The sequence below is a fragment of the Bombina bombina genome, chromosome 3 (genome assembly GCF_027579735.1).
Source record: "Bombina bombina isolate aBomBom1 chromosome 3, aBomBom1.pri, whole genome shotgun sequence".
NCBI lineage: Eukaryota > Metazoa > Chordata > Amphibia > Anura > Bombinatoridae > Bombina > Bombina bombina.
This window is the reverse complement of record NC_069501.1, coordinates 501,814,353-501,839,094: the sequence shown is the minus strand read 5'-3', so window position 1 is coordinate 501,839,094 and position 24,742 is coordinate 501,814,353. Positions and strand designations below refer to the sequence as shown.

The window sequence follows — 24,742 nt, the reverse complement described above, 5'->3', positions numbered from 1 at the left end:
ATATTTTTAACCCCTAATCTGCCGACCGCACACCGCTGCCACCTACATTATCCCTATGAACCCCTAATCTGCTGCCCCTAACATCGCCGACCCCTATATTATATTTATTGACCCCTAATCTGCCCCCCCAACGTCACTGCTACCTTACCTACACTTATTAACCCCAAATCTGCCGACCGGACCTCGCCGCTACTCTAATAAATGTTCAATCGGATTGGCTGATCCAATCAGCCAATCAGATTGAGCTCGCATTCTATTGGCTGATCGGAACAGTGTTAGGGTTAGACTTAGCTTTAGGGGTTAATACATTTATTATAGTAGCGGCGAGGTCCAGTCGGCAGATTAGGGGTTAATACTTGAAGTTAGGTGGCGGCGATTTTAGGGAGGGCAGATTAGGGGTTAATACTATTTATTATAGGGTTTGCCAGGCGGGAGTGCGGCGGTTTAGGGGTTAATAACTTTATTAGATTTGGGGCGAGGTCCGGTCGGCAGATTAGGGATTAATAAATATAATATAGGGGTCATGTAGTTGGCGGTGGTGTGCGGTCGGCAGATTAGGGGTTAAAAAACATAATTTATGCTTACCTGATAAATTCCTTTCTTCTGTAGTGTGATCAGTCCACGGGTCATCATTACTTCTGGGATATTACTCCTCCCCAACAGGAAGTGCAAGAGGATTCACCCAGCAGAGCTGCATATAGCTCCTCCCCTCTACGTCACTCCCAGTCATTCGACCAAGGACCAACGAGAAAGGAAAAGCCAAGGGTGAAGTGGTGACTGGAGTATAAATTAAAAAATATTTACCTGCCTTAAAAACAGGGCGGGCCGTGGACTGATCACACTACAGAAGAAAGGAATTTATCAGGTAAGCATAAATTATGTTTTCTTCTGTTAAGTGTGATCAGTCCACGGGTCATCATTACTTCTGGGATACCAATACCAAAGCAAAAGTACACGGATGACGGGAGGGATAGGCAGGCTCTTTATACAGAAGGAACCACTGCCTGAAGAACCTTTCTCCCAAAAATAGCCTCCGATGAAGCAAAAGTGTCAAATTTGTAAAATTTGGAAAAAGTATGAAGCGAAGACAAAGTTGCAGCCTTGCAAATCTGTTCAACAGAGGCCTCATTCTTGAAGGCCCAAGTGGAAGCCACAGCTCTAGTAGAATGAGCTGTAATTCTTTCAGGAGGCTGCTGTCCAGCAGTCTCATAAGCTAAACGAATTATGCTACGAAGCCAAAAAGAAAGAGAGGTAGCGGAAGCTTTTTGACCTCTCCTCTGCCCAGAGTAAATGACAAACAGAGAAGACGTTTGTCGAAATTCCTTAGTTGCCTGTAAGTAAAATTTTAGAGCACGGACTACATCCAGGTTGTGCAGTAGACGTTCCTTCTTTGAAGAAGGATTTGGGCATAAAGAAGGAACAACAATCTCTTGATTGATATTCCTGTTAGTAACTACCTTAGGTAAGAACCCAGGTTTAGTACGCAGGACTACCTTATCCGAATGAAAAATCAAATGAGGAGAATCACAATGTAAGGCTGATAATTCAGAGACTCTTCGAGCCGAGGAAATAGCCATTAAAAATAGAACTTTCCAAGATAACAACTTTATATCAATGGAATGAAGGGGTTCAAACGGAACGCCCTGTAAAACATTAAGAACAAGGTTTAAACTCCATGGTGGAGCAACAGTTTTAAACACAGGCTTAATTCTGGCCAAAGCCTGACAAAAAGCCTGGACGTCAGGAACTTCTGACAGACGTTTGTGTAACAGAATGGACAGAGCTGAGATCTGTCCCTTTAATGAACTAGCAGATAAACCCTTTTCTAAACCTTCTTGTAGAAAAGACAATATCCTAGGAATCCTAACCTTACTCCAAGAGTAACCTTTGGATTCACACCAATATAGGTATTTACGCCATATCTTATGGTAAATCTTTCTGGTAACAGGTTTCCTAGCCTGTATTAAGGTATCAATAACTGACTCAGAAAATCCACGTCTTGATAAAATCAAGCGTTCAATTTCCAAGCAGTCAGCTTCAGAGAAATTAGATTTTGATGTTTGAAGGGACCCTGTATCAGAAGGTCCTGTTTCAGAGGTAGAGACCAAGGTGGACAGGATGACATGTCCACCAGGTCTGCATACCAAGTCCTGCGTGGCCACGCAGGTGCTATTAGAATCACTGATGCTCTCTCTTGTTTGATTCTGGCAATCAATCGAGGAAGCAACGGGAAGGGTGGAAACACGTAAGCCATCCTGAAGTCCCAAGGTGCTGTCAGAGCATCTATCAGGACTGCTCCTGGATCCCTGGATCTGGACCCGTAACGAGGAAGCTTGGCGTTCTGTCGAGACGCCATGAGATCTATCTCTGGTTTGCCCCAACGTCGAAGTATTTGGGCAAAGACCTCCGGATGAAGTTCCCACTCCCCCGGATGAAAAGTCTGACGACTTAAGAAATCCGCCTCCCAGTTCTCCACTCCCGGGATGTGGATTGCTGACAGGTGGCAAGAGTGAGACTCTGCCCAGCAAATTATCTTTGATACTTCCATCATAGCTAGGGAGCTTCTTGTCCCTCCCTGATGGTTGATGTAAGCTACAGTCGTTATGTTGTCCGACTGAAACCTGATGAACCCCCGAGTTGTCAACTGGGGCCAAGCCAGGAGGGCATTGAGAACTGCTCTCAATTCCAGAATGTTTATTGGCAGGAGACTCTCCTCCTGACTCCATTGTCCCTGAGCCTTCAGAGAATTCCAGACGGCACCCCAACCTAGAAGGCTGGCGTCTGTTGTTACAATTGTCCAGTCTGGTCTGCTGAATGGCATCCCCCTGGACAGATGTGGCCGAGAAAGCCACCATAGAAGAGAATTTCTGGTCTCTTGATCCAGATTCAGAGAAGGGGATAAGTCTGAGTAATCCCCATTCCACTGACTTAGCATGCACAGTTGCAGTGGTCTGAGGTGTAAGCGTGCAAAGGGTACTATGTCCATTGCCGCTACCATTAAGCCAATTACCTCCATGCATTGAGCCACTGACGGGTGTTGAATGGAATGAAGGGTGCGGCAAGCACTTTGAAGTCTTGTTAGCCTGTCCTCTGTCAGGTAAATCTTCATTTCTACAGAATCTATAAGAGTCCCCAGGAAGGGAACTCTTGTGAGTGGAACGAGTGAACTTTTCTTTTCGTTCACCTTCCATCCATGTGACCTTAGAAATGCCAGCACTAACTCTGTATGAGACTTGGCAGTTTGAAAGCTTGAAGCTTGTATCAGAATGTCGTCTAGGTATGGAGCTACCGAGATTCCCCGCGGTCTTAGTACCGCCAGAAGAGCACCCAGAACCTTTGTGAAGATTCTTGGAGCTGTAGCCAATCCGAATGGAAGAGCCACAAACTGGTAATGCCTGTCTAGGAAGGCAAACCTTAGGTACCGATAATGATCTTTGTGAATCGGTATGTGAAGGTAAGCATCTTTAAATCTACAGTGGTCATGTATTGACCCTCTTGGATCATAGGTAAAATTGTCCGAATAGTCTCCATCTTGAACGATGGAACTCTTAGGAATTTGTTTAGGATCTTTAAGTCCAGGATTGGTCTGAAAGTTCCCTCTTTTTTGGGAACCACAAACAGATTTGAGTAAAACCCCTGTCCCTGTTCCGATCGTGGAACTGGATGGATTACTCCCATTAACAAGAGCTCTTGTACGCAGCGTAGAAACGCCTCTTTCTTTGTCTGGATTGTTGACAATCTTGACAGATGAAATCTCTCTCTTGGAGGAGAGTATTTGAAGTCCAGAAGGTATCCCTGAGATATTATCTCTAGCGCCCAGGGATCCTGAACATCTCTTGCCCAAGCCTGGGCGAAGAGAGAAAGTCTGCCCCCCACTAGATCCGATCCCGGATCGGGGGCCCTCAATTCATGCCGTTTTAGGGGCAGCAGCAGGTTTCCTAGTCTGCTTGCCCTTGTTCCAGGACTGGTTAGGTTTCCAGCCTTGTCTGTAGCGAGCAACAGCTCCTTCCTGTTTTGGTGCAGAGGAAGTTGATGCTGCTCCTGCTTTGAAATTACGAAAGGAACGAAAATTAGACTGTCTAGTCTTGGCTTTGGCTTTGTCCTGAGGCAGGGCATGGCCTTTACCTCCTGTAATGTCAGCGATAATCTCTTTCAACCCGGGCCCGAATAAGGTCTGCCCTTTGAAAGGTATATTAAGCAATTTAGACTTAGAAGTAACATCAGCTGACCAGGATTTTAGCCACAGCGCCCTGTGTGCCTGAATGGCGAATCCTGAATTCTTCGCCGTAAGTTTAGTAAGATGTACTACGGCCTCCGAAATGAATGAATTAGATAGTTTAAGGACTCTAAGCCTGTACGTAATGTCGTCCAGAGTAGCTGAACCAATGTTCTCTTCCAGAGACTCAATCCAGAATGCCGCTGCAGCCGTGATCGGCGCAATGCATGCAAGGGGTTGCAATATAAAACCTTGTTGAACAAACATTTTCTTAAGGTAACCCTCTAACTTTTTATCCATTGGATCTGAAAAAGCACAGCTATCCTCCACCGGGATAGTGGTACGCTTAGCTAAGGTAGAAACTGCTCCCTCCACCTTAGGGACCGTTTGCCATAAGTCCCTTGTGGTGGCGTCTATTGGAAACATTTTTCTAAATATCGGAGGGGGTGAGAACGGCACACCGGGTCTATCCCACTCCTTAGTAACAATTTCAGTAAGTCTCTTAGGTATAGGAAAAACCTCAGTACTCGTCGGTACCGCAAAATATTTATCCAACCTACACATTTTCTCTGGTATTGCAACTGTGTTACAATCATTCAGAGCCGCTAACACCTCCCCTAGTAATACACGGAGGTTTTCCAGTTTAAATTTAAAATTTGAAATATCTGAATCCAGTCTGTTTGGATCAGAACCGTCACCCACAGAATGAAGTTCTCCGTCCTCATGTTCTGCCATCTGTGACGCAGTGTCTGACATGGCCCTAATATTATCAGCGCACTCTGTTCTCACCCCAGAGTGATCACGCTTACCTCTTAGTTCTGGTAATTTAGCCAAAACCTCAGTCATAACAGTAGCCATATCCTGTAATGTGATTTGTAATGGCCGCCCAGATGTACTCGGCGCTACAATATCACGCACCTCCCTCTGAGCGGGAGATGTAGGTACTGACACGTGAGGCGAGTTAGTCGGCATAACTCTCCCCTCGTTGTTTGGTGAAATTTGTTCAATTTGTACAGATTGACTTTTATTTAAAGTAGCATCAATACAGTTAGTACATAAATTTCTATTGGGCTCCACTTTGGCATTGCAACAAATGACACAGGTATCATCCTCTGAATCAGACATGTTTAACACACTAGCAAATAAACTTGCAACTTGGAAATACAATTCAATTAGAATAATATTAAAATGTACTGTGCCTTTAAGAAGCACAGAAGATCTATGACAGTTGAAAATTAATAAATTGAAACAGTTATAGCCTCAATCCTTGTAAACAACACAACTTTAGCAAAGGTTTAATCCCATTAGCAAAGATAACAAATTCTGAAAGCAGGAAACAAATGACAGAATAAACGTTTTTTATCTCAGTCAAACTATAATTCTCACAGCTCTGCTGAGAGAAATTACCTCCCTCAAAATAAGTTTGAAGACCCCTGAGCTCTGTAGAGATGAACCGGATCATGCAGGGAATACAATGAGTTGCTGACTGAAATATTTGATGCATAGAAAAAGCGCCAAAAAACGGCCCCTCCCCCTCACACACAGCAGTGAGGGAGAACAGAAACTGTCAGAAAAACAGATTAAGCAACTGCCAAGTGGAAAAATAGTGCCCAAACATTTATTCACTCAGTACCTCAGTAAATGAAAACGATTTTACATTCCAGCAAAAACGTTAAACATAATCTCTAGTTATTAAACAGCTTTATGTATTTCTTACAGTGTAATTCTAGTGAAGTACCATTCCCCAGAATACTGAAGTGTAAAGTATACATACATGACATTATATCGGTATGGCAGGATTTTCTCATGAATTCCATTGTCAGAAAATAAAAACTGCTACATACCTCTATGCAGATTCATCTGCCCGCTGTCCCCTGATCTGAAGTTTACCTCACTCCTCAGATGGCCGAGAACAGCAATATGATCTTAACTACTCCGGCTAAAATCATAGCAAAACTCTGGTAGATTCTTCTTCAAACTCTGCCAGAGAGGTAATAACACACTCCGGTGCTATTTTAAAATAACAAACTTTTGATTGAAGATATAAAACTAAGTATAATCACCATAGTCCTCTCACACATCCTATCTAGTCGTTGGGTGCAAGAGAATGACTGGGAGTGACGTAGAGGGGAGGAGCTATATGCAGCTCTGCTGGGTGAATCCTCTTGCACTTCCTGTTGGGGAGGAGTAATATCCCAGAAGTAATGATGACCCGTGGACTGATCACACTTAACAGAAGAAATATTTACTATAGTGGCGGCGATGTGGGGGGGCCTCGGTTTAGGGGTACATAGGTAGTTTATGGGTGTTAGTGCACTTTATAGCACAGTAGTTAAGAGCTTTATAAACCGGCGTTAGCCCATAAAGCTCTTAACTACTGAATTTTTTCTGCGGCTGGAGTCTTGTCGGTAGAGGCTCTACCGCTCACTTCAGCCAAGACTCTAAATACCGGCGTTAGGAAGATCCCATTGAAAAGATAGGATACGCAATTGACGTATGGGGATCTGCGGTATGGAAAAGTCGCGGCTTGAAAGTGAGCGTTAGACCCTTTCCTGCCTGATTCTAAATACCAGCGGCCGGCCAAAACTAGCGTTAGGACCCCTTAACGCTGCTTTTGACGGCTAACGCAGAACTCTAAATGCTTTTTCCACTTTTGGAATTTTATATTTTTTATTGTGCTTTTTTTTTTTTAATTGTGACTTTTTTCTATATTGCTTTTTCCATTTTTCATTTTTGTGTACACCAACACCACTTTGGATTGTTCTTGTTTGCACTAGCACTTTGGACACAATATATTTTTTTGGAGAACTGTTTTCACTTGATGAACTGTTTGATTAACTATCCATCTCACATATTTGCTTATATTGCTTATATTGTTTTTATTGTAATTTATTGTCTGCATTTGTGTATGTATGATATGTTATTTTATACGGCATATTAGGACCAACACACTGCATATGTACTGCTAGTAGCACATTTATTTGTTTAAGAATTGTACAGTTCTGTGAACTACCTTCCACGCATCTTATGCTCTCAAATGTTGTAATATTTGTTTTAACCTTCTAGTCATGGATCCATGCATTTCTTTGTGATTTTTGTATTTTTTTTATACTCTACTACTCTATTAATATATACTTAATGTGATACTAAATATTTATACTTTTAATTGAGTATTTTATCAGATACTTAATCTACCTTTGGTTTTAACATTCATTATACCTCAGTCATTAGACCTTGCCTTCTTATAGGCGCTCCCTTAGCTAATCTTCTTTTGTGTAATATTTCATGTACTGTGGATGGCTAGGGACCCACTTTGCTTAGGAGCTATAGGTCATTTTTTCAGCGCTGTTAGATATTTGTTTCCTATGCCATATGAAGGCAGATGCCAGATCGTTACAGACGGTGGCACTATGTGTGTCACAGTCTGTAGCGATCAACTTCTCGTGCCGGAGGGAGGTATGGGAGGGAAGGCAGGAGGCGGGTGGGCGTCACAGAGGTGGAGGGAGTGGCCCTATGCTACAGAATTTTTTTTAAGGGAGAGGAAGGGCTGGGAAGCTCAAGCTAGGTAAAGAGGGAATTGGAAGTGGGGTGGCCCCCTAAATTAATGATTGTTAGGTGGGGGATGTAGGGGGCACCACTACATTACAGAACAAAATAAATATCATAAAACAAATCAGTACCTAAGATGGTGAGGGAGGGAAGAGTGCTGTCAGGAATTTCACTGCCAGGAATTTTAAGTAAAGTGCACAGCTGCAAATAGGGACATTCTAATTGCCAAAATGCAAAGCCATGCATGTCTACTGTCTCTCAACAAAGGGGATCCCAGTGAAGCTTTTATAACCATTTCTCCTATGACTGCAGTAGTTGTAAGTAAATAATTTCAGTAAGAAACCGAAAGTTTTTAAAAAAAAAGGGAACAATTTTTTTTTGTATGATTGTATCTGCCAGCCAAATAGTGGCATCAAAAACATTTTCTTGTATTTTAAGAACATAGGAATGTAAAGTATTAATAACTCACTTGGTCTATCGCTGTGTTGGGGAGAAGTTAATGTGGTCATGTTATCCAAAGTCCTGAAGTTAGTGCTCCTCTGTATTTTGCTTGCACACTAACTTTTTATTTTCAGCTTGTAATACTCGCACTAATGCGGCCACAATCTTTTTTTACTTTGAGCGCAGTTAGAGTGCGAGCGAACACAAAATTTAGTGCTTCACTTGTAATCTGGCCCACAATGCAGTTCATGTTACTGCAAGAACTATTTAATTGGGACATCTTGTTATTTAAAAAAAAGAAAAGCATTGAGTATGTGTTTTGGACTATAAAAGAAAAAGTTAATTTTTTTTATATGATCGTATCTGGCAGCCAAACAGTGGCATCAAATATACGAAAATGGACCTAGATCAATACCTTGGGTTGTCTACTTTAAAAATATATATAGTTTTCATAGGCAAATCAAAAGCTCTGTTTCTGTTTAAACAGAGTGAAAGCAAAAATGCTAAAAATTCTCCGGTACTTTGGGTAAGCATATCTCTGAAATTCCTGGTAGTGAAGGGGTTAAATCCTATCTGTAATGCACTCATTAAAGGGCCATGATACCCAAATGTTGAAACACTTGAAAGTGATGCGGCATAGCTGTAAAAAGCCGACTAGAAAACATCACCTGAACATCTCTATGTAAAAAAAGAAAGATATTTTACCCCAAAATGTCCTAAGTATTCACACCCCATTGTAAAGGACTTTAAAGGGACACTGAGCCCAATTTTTTTCTTTCATGATTCAGATAGAGCATGCAATTTTAAGCAACTTTCTAATTTACTCCTAATATCAATTTTTCTTCGATCTCTTGTTATCTTTATTTGAAAAAACATAATTTATGCTTACCTGATAAATTTATTTCTCTTGTAGTGTAGTCAGTCCACGGGTCATCCATTACTTATGGAATATATCTCTTCCTAACAGGAAGCTGCAAGAGGATCACCCAGCAGAGCTTGCTATATAGCTCCTCCCCTCACATGTCATATTCAGTCATTCGACCAAAGCAGACGAGAAAGGAGAAACCATAGGGTGCAGTGGTGACTGGAGTTTAATTAAAATTTAGGTCTGCCTTAAAGACAGGGCGGGCCGTGGACTGACTACACTACAAGAGAAATAAATTTATCAGGTAAGCATAAATTATGTTTTCTCTTGTTAAGTGTAGTCAGTCCACGGGTCATCCATTACTTATGGAATACCAATACCAAAGCTAAAGTACACGGATGAAGGGAGGGACAAGGCAGGAACATTAAACAGAAGGAACCACTGCCTGAAGTACCTTTCTCCCAAAAATAGCCTCCGAAGAAGCAAAAGTGTCAAATTTGTAAAATTTTGAAAAGGTGTGAAGCGAAGACCAAGTCGCAGCCTTGCAAATCTGTTCAACAGAGGCCTCATTTTTAAAGGCCCAGGTGGAAGCCACAGCTCTAGTAGAATGAGCTGTAATCCTTTCAGGAGGCTGCTGTCCAGCAGTCTCATAGGCTAAACGTATTATGCTACGAAGCCAAAAAGAGAGAGAGGTAGCCGAAGCCTTTTGACCTCTTCTCTGTCCAGAGTAAACGACAAACAGGGAAGAAGTTTGACGAAAATCTTTAGTTGCCTGCAAATAGAACTTCAGGGCACGGACTACGTCCAAATTATGCAAAAGTCGTTCCTTCTTTGAAGAAGGGTTAGGACACAGTGATGGAACAACAATCTCTTGATTGATATTCCTGTTAGTAACTACCTTAGGTAAGAACCCAGGTTTAGTACGCAGAACTACCTTGTCTGAATGAAAAATCAGATAAGGAGAATCACAATGTAAGGCAGATAACTCAGAGACTCTTCGAGCCGAGGAAATAGCCATCAAAAACAAAACCTTCCAGGATAACAGCTTGATATCAATGGAATGAAGGGGTTCAAATGGAACGCCTTGAAGAACATTAAGAACTAAATTTAAGCTCCACGGCGGAGCAACAGTCTTAAACACAGGCTTAATCCTAGTTAAAGCCTGAACGTCTGGAACTTCAGCCAGACGTTTGTGTAGAAGAATAGACAGAGCAGAAATCTGTCCCTTTAACGAACTAGCAGATAGGCCCTTTTCTAAACCCTCTTGTAAAAAGGACAATATCCTAGGAATCCTAACCTTACTCCATGATTAACTCTTGGATTCGCACCAATATAAATATTTACGCCATATCTTATAGTAAATTTTTCTGGTAACAGGCTTCCTAGCCTGTATTAAGGTATCAATAACCGACTCCGAGAAGCCACGCTTTGATAGAATCAAGCGTTCAATCTCCATGCAGTCAGCCTCAGAGAAATTAGATTTGGATGTTTGAAAGGACCCTGAATTAGAAGGTCCTGTCTCAGAGGCAGAGACCACGGTGGACAGGACGACATGTCCACTAGGTCTGCATACCAGGTCCTGCGTGGCCACGCAGGCGCTATCAGAATCACCGAAGCTCTCTCCTGTTTGATCTTGGCAATCAAACGAGGAAGCATCGGGAATGGTGGAAACACATAAGCCATGTTATAGACCCAAGGGGCTGTCAGAGCATCTATCAGCACCGCTCCCGGATCCCTGGACCTGGATCCGTAACAAGGAAGCTTGGCGTTCTGGCGAGACGCCATGAGATCCAGATCTGGTTTGCCCCAACGAAGAATCAGTTGAGCAAAGACCTCCGGATGAAGTTCCCACTCCCCCGGATGAAAAGTCTGGCGACTTAGAAAATCCGCCTCCCAGTTCTCTACGCCTGGGATGTAAATCGCTGACAGGTGGCAAGAGTGAGACTCTGCCCAGCGAATTATCTTTGAGACTTCCAACATCGCTAGGGAACTTCTGGTTCCCCCTTGATGGTTGATGTAAGCCACAGTCGTGATGTTGTCCGACTGAAATCTGATGAACCTCAGAGTTGCTAACTGAGGCCAAGCTAGGAGAGCATTGAATATTGCTCTTAATTCCAGAATATTTATTGGGAGGAGTTTCTCCTCCTGAGTCCATAATCCCTGAGCTTTCAGGGAGTTCCAGACTGCGCCCCAGCCTAGAAGGCTGGCGTCTGTTGTTACAATCGTCCAATCTGGCCTGCGAAAGGTCATCCCCTTGGACAGATGTGGCCGAGAGAGCCACCATAGAAGAGAATCTCTGGTCTCTTGATCCAGACTTAGTAGGGGGGACAAATCTGAGTAATCCCCGTTCCACTGACTTAGCATGCACAATTGCAGCGGTCTGAGATGCAGGCGCGCAAATGGTACTATGTCCATTGCCGCTACCATTAAGCCGATTACTTCCATGCACTGAGCTACTGACGGGTGTGGAATGGAATGAAGGACACGGCAAGCATTTAGAAGTTTTGATAACCTGGCCTCTGTCAGGTAAATTTTCATCTCTACAGAATCTATAAGAGTCCCTAGAAAGGGAACTCTTGTAAGTGGTAATAGAGAACTCTTTTCCACGTTCACCTTCCACCCATGCGACCTCAGAAATGTCAGAACTATCTCTGTATGAGACTTGGCAGTTTGAAAACTTGACGCTTGTATCAGAATGTCGTCTAGGTACGGAGTCACCGCTATGCCTCGCGGTCTTAGTACCGCCAGAAGTGAGCCCAGAACTTTTGTAAAGATTCTTGGAGCCGTAGCTAATCCGAAGGGAAGAGCTACAAACTGGTAATGCCTGTCTAGGAAAGCAAATCTTAAGTACCGATAATGATCCTTGTGAATCGGTATGTGAAGGTAGGCATCCTTTAAATCCACTGTGGTCATGTACTGACCCTCTTGGATCATGGGAAGGATGGTTCGAATAGTTTCCATTTTGAATGATGGAACTCTTAGAAATTTGTTTAGGATTTTTAAGTCCAAGATTGGTCTGAAGGTTCCCTCTTTCTTGGGAACCACAAATAGATTTGAATAGAATCCCTGCCCGTGTTCCGTCCGCGGAACTGGGTGGATCACCCCCATTAGTAAAAGGTCTTGTACACAGCGTAGAAACGCCTCTTTCTTTATTTGGTTTGCTGATAACCTTGAAAGATGAAATCTCCCTCGTGGAGGAGAAGTTTTGAAGTCCAGGAGATATCCCTGAGATATGATCTCCAACGCCCAGGGATCCTGGAAATCTCTTGCCCAAGCCTGGGCGAAGAGAGAAAGTCTGCCCCCCACTAGATCCGTTTCCGGATAGGGGGCCCTCTCTTCATGCTGTCTTGGGGGCAGCAGCAGGTTTCTTGGCCTGCTTGCCCTTGTTCCAGGACTGGTTAACTTTCCAGCCCTGCCTGTAACGAGCAACAGCTCCTTCCTGTTTTGGAGCGGAGGAAGTTGATGCTGCTCCAGCCTTGAAGTTACGAAAGGCACGAAAATTAGACTGTTTGGCCTTTGATTTGGCCCTGTCCTGAGGTAGAGCATGGCCCTTACCTCCCGTAATGTCAGCAATAATTTCTTTCAAGCCGGGCCCGAATAAGGTCTGCCCTTTGAAAGGAATATTAAGCAATTTAGATTTAGAAGTCACGTCAGCTGACCAGGATTTAAGCCATAGCGCTCTGCGCGCTTGGATGGCGAATCCGGAGTTCTTAGCCGTAAGTTTGGTTAAATGTACGACGGCATCAGAAACAAATGTGTTAGCTAGCTTAAGTGCTTTAAGCTTGTTCATAATTTCATCCAATGGAGCTGTGCGAATGGCCTCTTCCAGAGACTCAAACCAGAATGCCGCCGCAGCAGTGACAGGCGCAATGCATGCAAGGGGCTGTAAGATAAAACCTTGTTGAACAAACATTTTCTTAAGGTAACCCTCTAATTTCTTATCCATTGGATCTGAAAAGGCACAACTATCCTCCACCGGGATAGTGGTACGCTTAGCTAAAGTAGAAACTGCTCCCTCCACCTTAGGGACCGTCTGCCATAAGTCTCGTGTGGTGGCATCTATAGGAAACATTTTCCTAAATATGGGAGGAGGGGAAAAGGGCACACCAGTTCTATCCCACTCCTTGCTAATAATCTCTGTAAGCCTTTTAGGTATAGGAAACACGTCAGTACACACCGGTACTGCATAGTATTTATCCAACCTACATACTTTTTCTGGAATTGCAACCGTGTTACAATCATTCAGAGCCGCTAATACCTCCCCTAGCAATATGCGGAGGTTCTCAAGCTTAAATTTAAAATTAGAAATCTCTGAATCCAGTCTCCCTGGATCAGATCCGTCACCCACAGAATGAAGCTCTCCGTCTTCACGTTCTGCAAACTGTGACGCAGTATCTGACATGGCTCTCACCTCATCCGCGCGCTCTGTCCTTAACCCAGAGCTATCGTGCTTGCCTCTTAATTCTGGCAATTTAGATAATACTTCTGTCATAACAGTAGCCATGTCTTGCAAAGTGATTTGTAAGGGCCTCCCTGATGTACTTGGCGCCACAAAATCACGCACCTCCTGAGCGGGAGGCGAAGGTACTGACACGTGAGGAGAGTTAGTCGGCATAACTTCCCCCTCGTTGTCTGGTGATAATTTCTTTACATGTAAAGATTGACTTTTATTTAAAGTAGCATCAATGCAATTAGTACATAAATTTCTATTGGGCTCCACATTGGCCTTTAAACATAGTGAACAAAGAGATTCATCTGTGTCAGACATGTTTAAACAGACTAGCAATGAGACTAGCAAGCTTGGAAATACTTTTCTAAATAAATTTACAAGCAATATAAAAAACGCTACTGTGCCTTTAAGAAGCACAAAAAGCTGTCACAGTTGAAATAACAATGAACCAAAATAGTTATAGCAACCAATTTTTCACAGTAAATGTATTAAGTTAGTAAAGGATTGCACCCACCAGCAAATGGATGATTAACCCCTTAATACCCAAAAACGGATTAACAATTTAATAATTAACGTTTTTCTCACAGTCAAAACACACTGTCACAGGTCTGCTGTGACTGATTACCTCCCTCAAAATGAATTTTGAAGACCCCTGAGCTCTCTAGAGACGATCTGGATCATGGAGGATGAAGTAGACAGATTGTGACTGAATTTTTACTGCGCAAAAAAGCGCTAAAATAGGCCCCTCCCACTCATATTACAACAGTGGGGAAGCTCAGAAAACTGTTTCTATGCAGAAAACAAAGATGGCCATGTGGTAAAAATCATGCCCCAATAAGTTTTATCACCAAGTACCTCACAAAAAACAATTAACATGCCAGTAAACGTTTTAAACATACATTTGAAAAGTTATGAATTGTTATTAATAAGCCTGCTACCAGTCGCTTTTACTGCAGTTAAGGCTCATACATTATTTCAGTATTAACAGTATTTTCAGAGTCAATTCCATTCCTTAGAAAAATACATTCAGTGTACACACACTCATCAGCCTAATACCAGTCGCTATCACTGCATTTAAGGCTGAACTTACTTTACATTGGTATCAGCAGTATTTTCTCAGTCAATTCCATTCCTCAGAAAAATAATTACTGCACATACCTCATTTGCAGGGGGGCCCTGCATGCTATTCCCCTTCTCTGAAGTTACCTCACTCCTCAGATGAGAACAGCCAGTGGATCTTAGTTACGTCTGCTAAGATCATAGAAAACGCAGGCAGATTCTTCTTCTAATGCTGCCTGAGAATAAACAGCACACTCCGGTGCCATTTAAAATAACAAACTTTTGATTGTAGAAATAAACTAAGTTAAAAAACACCACAGACCTCTCACAGCGACCTATCTAGTTAGGCTGCAAGAGAATGACTGAATATGACATGTGAGGGGAGGAGCTATATAGCAAGCTCTGCTGGGTGATCCTCTTGCAGCTTCCTGTTAGGAAGAGATATATTCCATAAGTAATGAATGACCCGTGGACTGACTACACTTAACAAGAGAAAGAAGACATCTAAGCTATTTGTTTGGTTCAGAACCCTGGAAAGCACTTGTTCATTGGTGGATGAATTTATCCTCCAATCAGCAAGAACAACCCAGGTTGTTCACCAGAAATGGGCCGGCATCTAAACTTACATTCTTGCATTTCAAATAAAGATACAAAGAGAATGAAGAACATGTGATAATAGGCGTTAATTAGAAAATTGCTAAAAATTGCATGCTCTATCTGAATCACAAAAGAAAAAAATTTGGGTTCAGTGTCCCTTTAAGCAGCAAATCAGTATGAGCTTCGTGCACACTCATGTTATTTCCCAATTCTGTTTAAGGAAGTTTACTATGAAATCTCATCAGAGTTAAGTGAAATCTCATGAGATCACAGTAACAAAGAGTTCATCACCTCAGCACTGCTGATGCTGATTGGCTGCAGTTTATTTCTTCATTTTTTATTTTTTTTTACCTGCAGCTGGACAGTAACTGAAAGATAACTTTTTACACAGCACTTACTCTGGTGAGCTGAGGAAATTGTGAGGTAAAATATCTTCCTTTTTTACATAGAGATGCTCAGGTGATATTTTCCTGACAGCTTTTTACAGTTATACTGCATCAGTTTTAAATGATTTACCTTATGAGTATTATGTCCCTTTAGTTATAAAGCACCTTCACTGCATATACAAATATCCAATGTACTGTCCCTTTAAGTATTAAATGCCAGTAGTGTTTACAACAGCAGCTTTGTAACAATGTTATATGCGTAGTGTTCAAAACATGTGCATAGCCCTGAGCCTACATGAGTATGCTTTTATGGAAAGAAGTTTCAACCAAGGATATCAAGAGAATCAGGTGTCATGCAATAATATGAAAGACAAATATAATATAATAGCTACCTCACAAATTAAAAAAAAACAACTCACCAGAACGTCATCCTCCTTTTTAAAAATTACGACCAGCAGAAAAACGATGAGACACAGTGTGGACGTTGTAACGCTTCTCCTCAGTGAACATCTCATCTCTACCACCCTTTAGCCTCTAAAAACTTCTGTCTCATTTAATCTAAATCAGAGAAAAATAAAAGTGTGAATACATTTCATGTGAAAATATAGGTTCAAATCACAAAAAGTACTATTTTGCATAGCTTATGAACCCATCAAGGAAATGTTTATTATATTATTATTCGTCATATTTAAAAAAAAAATATAATTTAAAAAAATATATCATTAAAGGGACACTCAGGTTAAATTAATTTTTCATGATTCAGATACTGCATGAAATTTTAAACAACTTTCCAATTTACTCAGACTATACGTATATGCATTTGTGATTGGCTGATTGCTATCACATGGTACAGGGGGAGTGGAAATATACATAACTTTGAAATGTGTTAGAAAACAATCTACTACTCAGTTGAAATTCAGAGTAAATGCTATTGTATTGTCTTGTCATCTTGCATTTGTTGATTATGCAAATCTACTGTGTTTACTGGTCCTTTAAGTTAGTGCAGCTGTTCCAGGCTGCGTCATTTGATTGCAAAGAGCTGTACAACTCGACTGGTGCAACCAATCAAAAGATTCTTATTTTTTTTTTTATTTATTTCTCAAAAGGGACAATCAAATTCACAGCTTGTTCCTTTAGATTGTAATACCTTTTAACCCCTTAACGACCAAGGACGTGCAGGGTATGTCCTCAAAAAACCCTGCACGTCCTCGGTGTGGAAAGCAGCTGGAAGCGATGCTGCTCGCTTCCAGCTGCTTTCCGGTTATTGCAGTGATGCCTCGATATGGAGGCATCCTGCAATAACCCTGCATGGCCATCCGATGCAGAGAGAGCCACTCTGTGGCCCTCTCTGCACCGGACATCGATGGCCGGTATCATTGGAGGGTGGGAGCTGACTTGGGAGGCGGGTGGGCGGCCATCGATGGGCCGTGTAAGGTGGAGGGGAGGCGGGATCGGGGGCGGAGCTGACGGGGGCGTGCACATAGGGCGGCGGGCGGGAACCGCTATACTACAGAAAATGAATGTAACTATGTAGGGGAAAAGGGCAAAGATAAAAAAAAATAAACAGCAGTCAAAGGGATCTTGGAGGGGTGGGGGGTTGGTCCTGGGTGGGGGGGTGGCTTTGCTACACTACAGAAAAAGGGATTTTTTCTTAAAAAAAAACACATTTTTTTCTAAACTGGGTACTGGCAGACAGCTGCCAGTACCCAAGATGGCGCCCATTAAGGCAGAGGGGGAGGGTTAGAGAGCTGTTTGGTGGGGGATCTGTGAGGTTGGGGGCTAAGGGGGGATCCTACACAGCAGCATATGTAAATATGCTAAAAAAAAAACTCAAAAAAGCCCAAATATACCTTTTATTTTAGTACTGGCAGAGTTTCTACCAGTACTTAAGATGGCGGGGACAATTGTGGGGTGGGGGAGGGAAGAGAGCTATTTGGGAGGCATCAGGGGGTCTGATGTTTCAGGTGGGAGGCTGAGCTCTACACTAAAGCTAAAATTAACCCTGCAAGTTCCCTACAAGCTACATAATTAACCCCTTCACTGCTAGCCATAATACACGCGTGATGCGCAGCAGCATTTAGCGGCCTTCTAATTACCAAAAAGCATTGCCAAAGCCATATATGGCTGCCATTTCTGAACAAAGGGTTTCCCAGAGAAGCATTTACAACCATTTGTGCCATAATTGCACAAGCTGTTTGTAAATAATTTCAGTGAGAAACCTAAAGTTTGTGAAAAAGTTTGTGAAAAAGTTAACGTTTTTTTTAATTTGATTGCATTTGGCGGTGAAATGGTGGCATAAAATATACCAAAATGGGCCTAGATCAATAGTTGAGGTTGTCTACTACACTACACTAAAGCTAAAATTACCCCAAAATGCTCCCTACATGCTCCCTAATTAACCCCTTCACTGCTGGGCATAATACACGTGTGGTGCGCAGTGGCATTTAGCGGCCTTCTAATTACCAAAAAGCAACGCCAAAGCCATATATGTCTGCTATTTCTGAACAAAGGGGGTCCCAGAGAAGAATTTACAACCATTTATGCCATAATTGCACAAGTGGTTTGTAAATAATTTCAGTGAGAAACCAAAAGTTTGTGAAAAAAATTGTGAAAAAGTGAACGATTTTTTGTATTTGATCGCATTTGGCGGTAAAATGGTGGCATGAAATATACCAAAATGGGCCTAGATCAATACTTTGGGTTGTCTACTAAAAAAAATATATACATGTCAATGGATATTCAGAGATTCCTGAAAGATATTAGTGTTCTAATGTAACTAGCACTAATTTTGAAAAAAAATGGTTTGGAAATAGCAAAGTGCTACTTGTATTTATGGCCCTATAAGTTACAAAAAAAAGCAAAGAACATGTAAACATTTGGTATTTCTAAACTCAGGATAAAATTTTGAAACTATTTAGCATGAGTGTTTTTTGGTGGTTGTAGATATGCAACAGATTTTGGGGGTCAAAGTTAGAAAAAGTGTGTTTTTTTTCGATTTTTTCCTAATACAGGTGGCCCTTGTTTTACAACGGTTCAATTTACACCGTTTCAGAATAACAACCTTTTTTTCCAGTCATGTGACTGCTATTGAAAAGCATTGAGAAGCAGTTCATTTATTAAAATAGCCAGTAGGTGGAGCTGTCCGCTTGTGCTGCAGCAAAGCCAAGCAAGCTGAAATTAATCAGTTTAACCAGACCTGAGCTATCGAGCAGGTTTCAAAGGAACAAGATCTTCCTGTCTATAAATCAGTCCAGATTGGAATGCATAGAAATAACTGTTTGCAGAAAAATGCAAGTGAAGTCTGTGTTATTTTATTAGGTTTATAATGCTGTTTAGCAAATGTTTTTGTTCATATAACTTAGTTTAATTATATATTCTGTGTTGTGTGGTTATTTTATTAGGTTTATAATGCTGTTTAGCATTTAAAGTCTTCATTTCAAAGCTTTAAAAATAATGTATTAGGTGTTACTTATGACAATTTTGAGAGGGACCTGGAACCTATCTCCCTCACTTCCCATTGACTTACATTATAAACTGGGTTTCAATTTACAACGGTTTTGATTTACAACCATTACTTATGGAACCTAACTCCGGAGTAAACTGAGGGCTACCTGTATTTTATAATTTTTTTTTATAGTAAATGATAAGATATGATGAAAATAATGGTATCTTTAGAAAGTCCATTTAAATGGTGAGAAAAACGGTATATAATATGTGTGGGTACAGTAAATTAGTAAGAGGAAAATTACAGCTAAACACAAACACTGCAAAAATGTAAAAATAGCCATGGTCCCAAACGGACAGAAAATGGAAAAGTGCTGTGGTCATTATGGGGTTAATAGACCAACAAAATCAAGCTGCTTTTTTTTATTTCAGAAGCTTTCAAGATCTCACAGGTCTCTTCTTCAGCTTTTATCTTGAGAGATCAGGTTTTTTTACTTAAAGGACCAGTCAACACAGTAGATTTGCATAATCAACAAATGCAAGATAACAAGACAATACAATAGCACTAAGTCTGAACTTGAAATGAGTAGATTTTTTTTTCTGACAGTTTTAAAAGTTATGTCTTTTTCCTCTCCCCCTGTACCATGTGACAGCCATCAGCCAATCACAAATGAATTATTGCACATGCTCAGTAATATAAAAAGACTGCACATTTTGTTAATGGAAGTAAATTGGAAAGTTGTTTAAAACTGCATGCTCTATCTGAATAATAAAAGTTTAATTTTGATTTGAGTGTTCCTTTAAATGCTTTGGTAAAACCTGTGACTCTTACATGCCACTGAAAGCTCTGAGCAGGCACAAGTTGACAATGAAGACCAAAACTGTCAATGCGGGTGCACGCACCTTTATTTGTACATTAAATTAAAAATTTTGTTCCACATAACACAATTATAAATTCAAAGCACATTGGCATTTAACTGCCTGTCATTTAACTTTGAAAATTGTTGTAATAGGCAGCACCATATTGGAACCTAGTTTTTCCCTAAAATCTCTTCTGCCAAGGGTAATTAGGGACAGATTTAAAACATACAATAAAAGAGTGTGCAAACAGTATTGAGTGAAAAAAACTGTTAAATAGTTACAATCCTATATTTCACACAACCGTGTTTGCACATTCTCTTTATTAGCAATTTCCTCTTTGAGTGAACTATAGTTAAGGGCCAAATTATTAAATGGCGGGCGGACATGATTCACTGTAGCAAATCATGTCCGCTCAACATTGCTAAATGCCAACAGCATACGTTGTTGGCATTTAATATTGCACAAGCCCCCTGCACGTTCGCGGCCAAGCAGGGGTGTCAATCAACCCAATCATATTGGATCGGGCTGATTGCTGTCCGCCGCCTCAGAAGCGGCGGATGAGTGAAGGAGCAGCAGTCCTTAGACCGCTGCTTCTTAACTCCTGTTTCCAGCGAGCCGTATTCAGGGCCCTTGATAATTCATCCCCTTAAAATCAAATACTAGAGAATGAGGTGAAAGATACATTTCTAAATTTTATTATCAGTTATTTGTAGAGCGCCAACAGATTCTACAGCGCTATAAACATAGGTATGGTACGGTATGATATGCAAAGTAGCATTTATAGGAAACAAGTGGGTAGAGGGCACTGGAAACTGCTGTTGTAAATCAGCTCTCATAAAGGTGATCTACAAAATAGCTGGGCTCTTATGCTTACATGCTAAGGGGGCTTAAAGGGCCATAATAGCCAAATGTTTAAACACTTGAAAGTGATGCAGCATAGCTGTAAAAATCTGACTAGAAAATATCTCCTGAACATCTCTATGTAAAAAAGAAAGATATTTTACCTCAAAAGTTCCTCAGTAGCCACCTCCCATTGTAAAGGATTTCTAAGCAGCATTTTAGTGTGTCTGTCCTGGGACATCTGAAGGGATGAGCATCGTGCACTCTCATCTTATTTCACCAATCAGGTAAAGGAAGTTTACAATGAAATCTCATGAGAGTCAAGTCAAATCTCATGAGATCACAGTAAAAGTTCATGACCTCAGCACTGCTGATGCTGACTAGCTGTTCATTTCTTCATTTTTTTTTTTTTTTTTACCTGCAGATGGGAGCAGTTGAGTATAACTTTTTACACAGAACTTACTCTGCTGAGCTGAGGAGATTGTGAGGTAAAATATCTTCCTTTTTTACATAGAGATGCTCAGGTGATATTTTCCTGTCAGCTTTTTACAGTTATACTGCATCAGTTTCAAGTGATTTAGCATATGAGTATTATGTCCCTTTAAGGTGATAAAAAATGGAGCAGAGAACTGAGGCAAGAAAGGTTGGTGTATACTGTATGCATCCCTGATCAGTAGCTTCTTTAAGGAGCACTTGGAACTTTCAAAACTAAGGGAGAGTCTTGTGGAGTGAGGCAGAGAGTCCCACAAAAAAGGAGCCAGTCTGGAGAAGTCCTTTAGATGGAAGTGTTAGACAAGAGAGGAGGAGAGAAGGCAGTCCTGAGCAGAGTGAAGGGGACGGAAGGGAGAGTATGGGGCTACGAGGACTGAGATATAGGTGAGAGCAATGTTGTTGAGGGCCTTGAATGTCAGTGAGGATTTTGTGTTTAATTCTGGAGGCTGTAGTGGCTGATAGATTGCAAAAGCCAGAGGAGTTCAGCACCAGTGTCAGGAATGTGCTTGCTGCAGGGTTCACACTCTAAACCCTCAAACTGAGTACAAAGTCAAAGAAGTAGCCGCACCATATAAATTATCTTTTATTGGGTTAGAATAAAAGCATAAAAAACAGAATTTATGCTTACCTGATAAATTACTTTCTCTTACGGTGTATCCAGTCCACTTTTTCATCCTTACTTGTGGGATATTCTCAATCCCTACAGGAAGTGGCAAAGAGAGCATACAGCAAAGCTGTCCATATAGCTCCCCTCAGGCTCCGCCCCCCCAGTCATTCGACCGACGGTTAGGAGAAAAAGGAGAACCATAGGGTGCAGTGGTGACTGTAGTTATTTTAAAAATTAAATTTGAACCTGACCGAATTGTCAGGGCGGGCCGTGGACCGGATACACCGTAAGAGAAAGTAATTTATTAGGTAAGCATAAATTCTGTTTTCTCTTACTTGGTGTATCCAGTCCACGGTTTCATCCTTACTTGTGGGATACCAATACCAAAGCTTTAGGACACGGATGAAGGGAGGGAACAAGTCAGGTAACCTAAACGGAAGGCACCACTGCTTGCAAAACCCTTTCTCCCAAAACTAGCCTCCGAAGAAGCAAAAGTATCGAATTTGTAAAATTTGGCGAATGTATGCAGCGAAGACCAAGTCACTGCCTTACAAATCTGTTCAACAGAAGCCTCATTCTTGAAAGCCCATGTGGAAGCCACAGCTCTGGTGGAATGAGCTGTAATTCGTTCAGGAGGCTGCTGTCCAGCAGTCTCATAAGCCAATCAGATGATGCTCTTCAGCCAGAAGGAAAGAGAGGTAGCAGTCGCTTTCTGACCTCTCCTCTTACCAGAATAGACAACAAACAAGGATGATGTTTGTCTGAAATCTTTAGTTGCTTTTAAATAGAATTTCAAAGCACGAACCACGTCAAGATTGTGTAAAAGTCGTTCCTTCTTAGAAACTGGATTAGGACACAGAGAAGGAACAATGATTTCCTGGTTAATATTCTTATTAGAAATCACTTTTGGAAGGAAACCAGGTTTGGTACGCAAAACAACCTTATCTGCATGGAACACCAGATAGGGTGAATTACACTGCAAAGCAGACAATTCAGAAACTCTTCGAGCAGAAGAAATGGCTACTAAAAACAAAACTTTCCAAGATAATAACTTAATATCTATGGAATGTAAAGGTTCAAACGGAACCCCTTGAAGAACTGAAAGAATTAAATTTAGACTCCATGGAGGTGCCACAGGCTTGTAAACAGGCTTGATTCTAACTAAGGCCTGTGCAAACACCTGAACGTCTGGTACAGCTGCCAGACGCTTATGTAACAGGATAGACAGAGCAGATATCTGTCCCTTAAAGGAACTAGCTGACAGACCTTTCTCCAATCCTTCTTGGAGAAAAGACAATATCCTTGGAATCCTAAACTTACTCCACGAGTAACCCTTGGATTCACACCAACAAAGATATTTTCGCCATATCTTATGGTAAATTTTCCTGGTGACAGGCTTTCTGGCCTGTATCAGAGTATCTATAACTGATTCAGAGAAACCACGCTTAGCTAGGATTAAGCGTTCAATCTCCAAGCAGTCAGTTGCAGAGAAATTAGATTTGGATGCTTGAAAGGACCTTGAATTAGAAGATCCTGCCTCAATGGCAGTTTCCATGGTGGGACCGATGACATGTCCACTAGGTCTGCATACCAAGTCCTGCGTGGCCACGCAGGTGCTATCAAAATTACCGAAGCCTTCTCCTGTTTGATTCTGGCTACTAGCTGAGGGAGAAGAGGAAACGGTGGAAAGACATAAGCTAGACTGAATGACCAAGGCGCTATTAATGCATCTATCAATGCCGCCTTGGGATCCCTGGATCTGGATCCGTAAAGGGGAAGTTTGGTGTTCTGACGGGACGCCATCAGATCCAATTCTGGAATGCCCCATAGCTGGGTCAGCTGAGCAAAAACCTCTGGGTGGAGTTCCCACTCCCCCGGATGGAAAGTCTGACGACTTAGAAAATCCGCCTCCCAGTTGTCTACCCCTGGGATGTGAATTGCAGATAGATGGCAGGAGTGATCCTCCGCCCATTTGATGATCTTGGATACTTCCTTCATCGCTAGGGAACTCTTTGTTCCTCCCTGATGATTGATGTACGCTACAGTCATGATGTTGTCCGACTGAAATCTGATGAATTTGGCCTCCGCTAGTTGAGGCCACGCCTGGAGCGTATTGAATATCGCTCTCAGTTCCAAAATGTTTATCGGGAGAAGAGATTCTTCCCGAGACCATAGACCCTGAGCTTTCAGGGAGTCCCAGACCGCACCCCAGCCTAACAGACTGGCATCGGTCGTGACAATGATCCACTCCGGTCTGCGGAAACTCATTCCCTGAGACAGGTGATCCTGAGACAACCACCAGAGAAGAGAGTCTCTGGTTTTCTGGTCCATTTGTATTTGAGACAAATCTGCATAATCCCCATTCCACTGTTTGAGCATACACAGTTGCAGTGGTCTGAGATGAATTCGGGCAAAGGGGACTACGTCCATTGCCGCAACCATTAAACCAATTACCTCCATGCACTGAGCCACAGAAGGCCGAGGAATGGAATGAAGAACTCGGCAAGTATTCAACAGTTTTGATTTCCTGACCTCTGTCAGAAAGATTTTCATTTCTACCGAGTCTATTAGTGTTCCCAGGAAGGGAACCCTTGTGAGCGGGGACAGAGAACTCTTTTCTACGTTCACCTTCTACCCGTGAGACCTTAGAAAGGCCAGGACAATGTCCGTATGAGCCTTGGCTCTGTGAAAAGACGACGCCTGTATTAAGATGTCGTCTAGGTAAGGTGCTACTGCAATGCCCTGCGGTCTTAGTACCGCCAGAAGGGACCCTAACACCTTTGTGAAAATTCTGGGAGAGGTGGGCAACCCGAAAGGAAGGGCCACAAACTGGTAATGTTTGTCCAGAAAGACGAACCTCAGGAACTGATGGTGATCTTTGTGGATAGGAATATGTAGGTACGCATCCTTTAGATCCACGGTAGTCATATATTGA

The 24,742-nt window shown here is 41.9% G+C and overlaps 1 protein-coding gene across 1 annotated transcript in view; it reads right to left on the bottom strand.

The window, feature by feature from the left end:
* LOC128653522 (alpha-1,3-mannosyl-glycoprotein 4-beta-N-acetylglucosaminyltransferase C) overlaps positions 1 to 24,742 on the bottom strand; it is a 327,145-nt gene that overhangs the window by 212,664 nt on the left and 89,739 nt on the right. The window contains exon 2 of the mRNA XM_053706871.1: positions 15,983 to 16,121. Coding sequence (XP_053562846.1) covers positions 15,983 to 16,078 — 96 coding nt within the window. The 5' untranslated portion in view covers positions 16,079 to 16,121. The remainder of the gene's footprint in view (positions 1 to 15,982; positions 16,122 to 24,742) is intronic.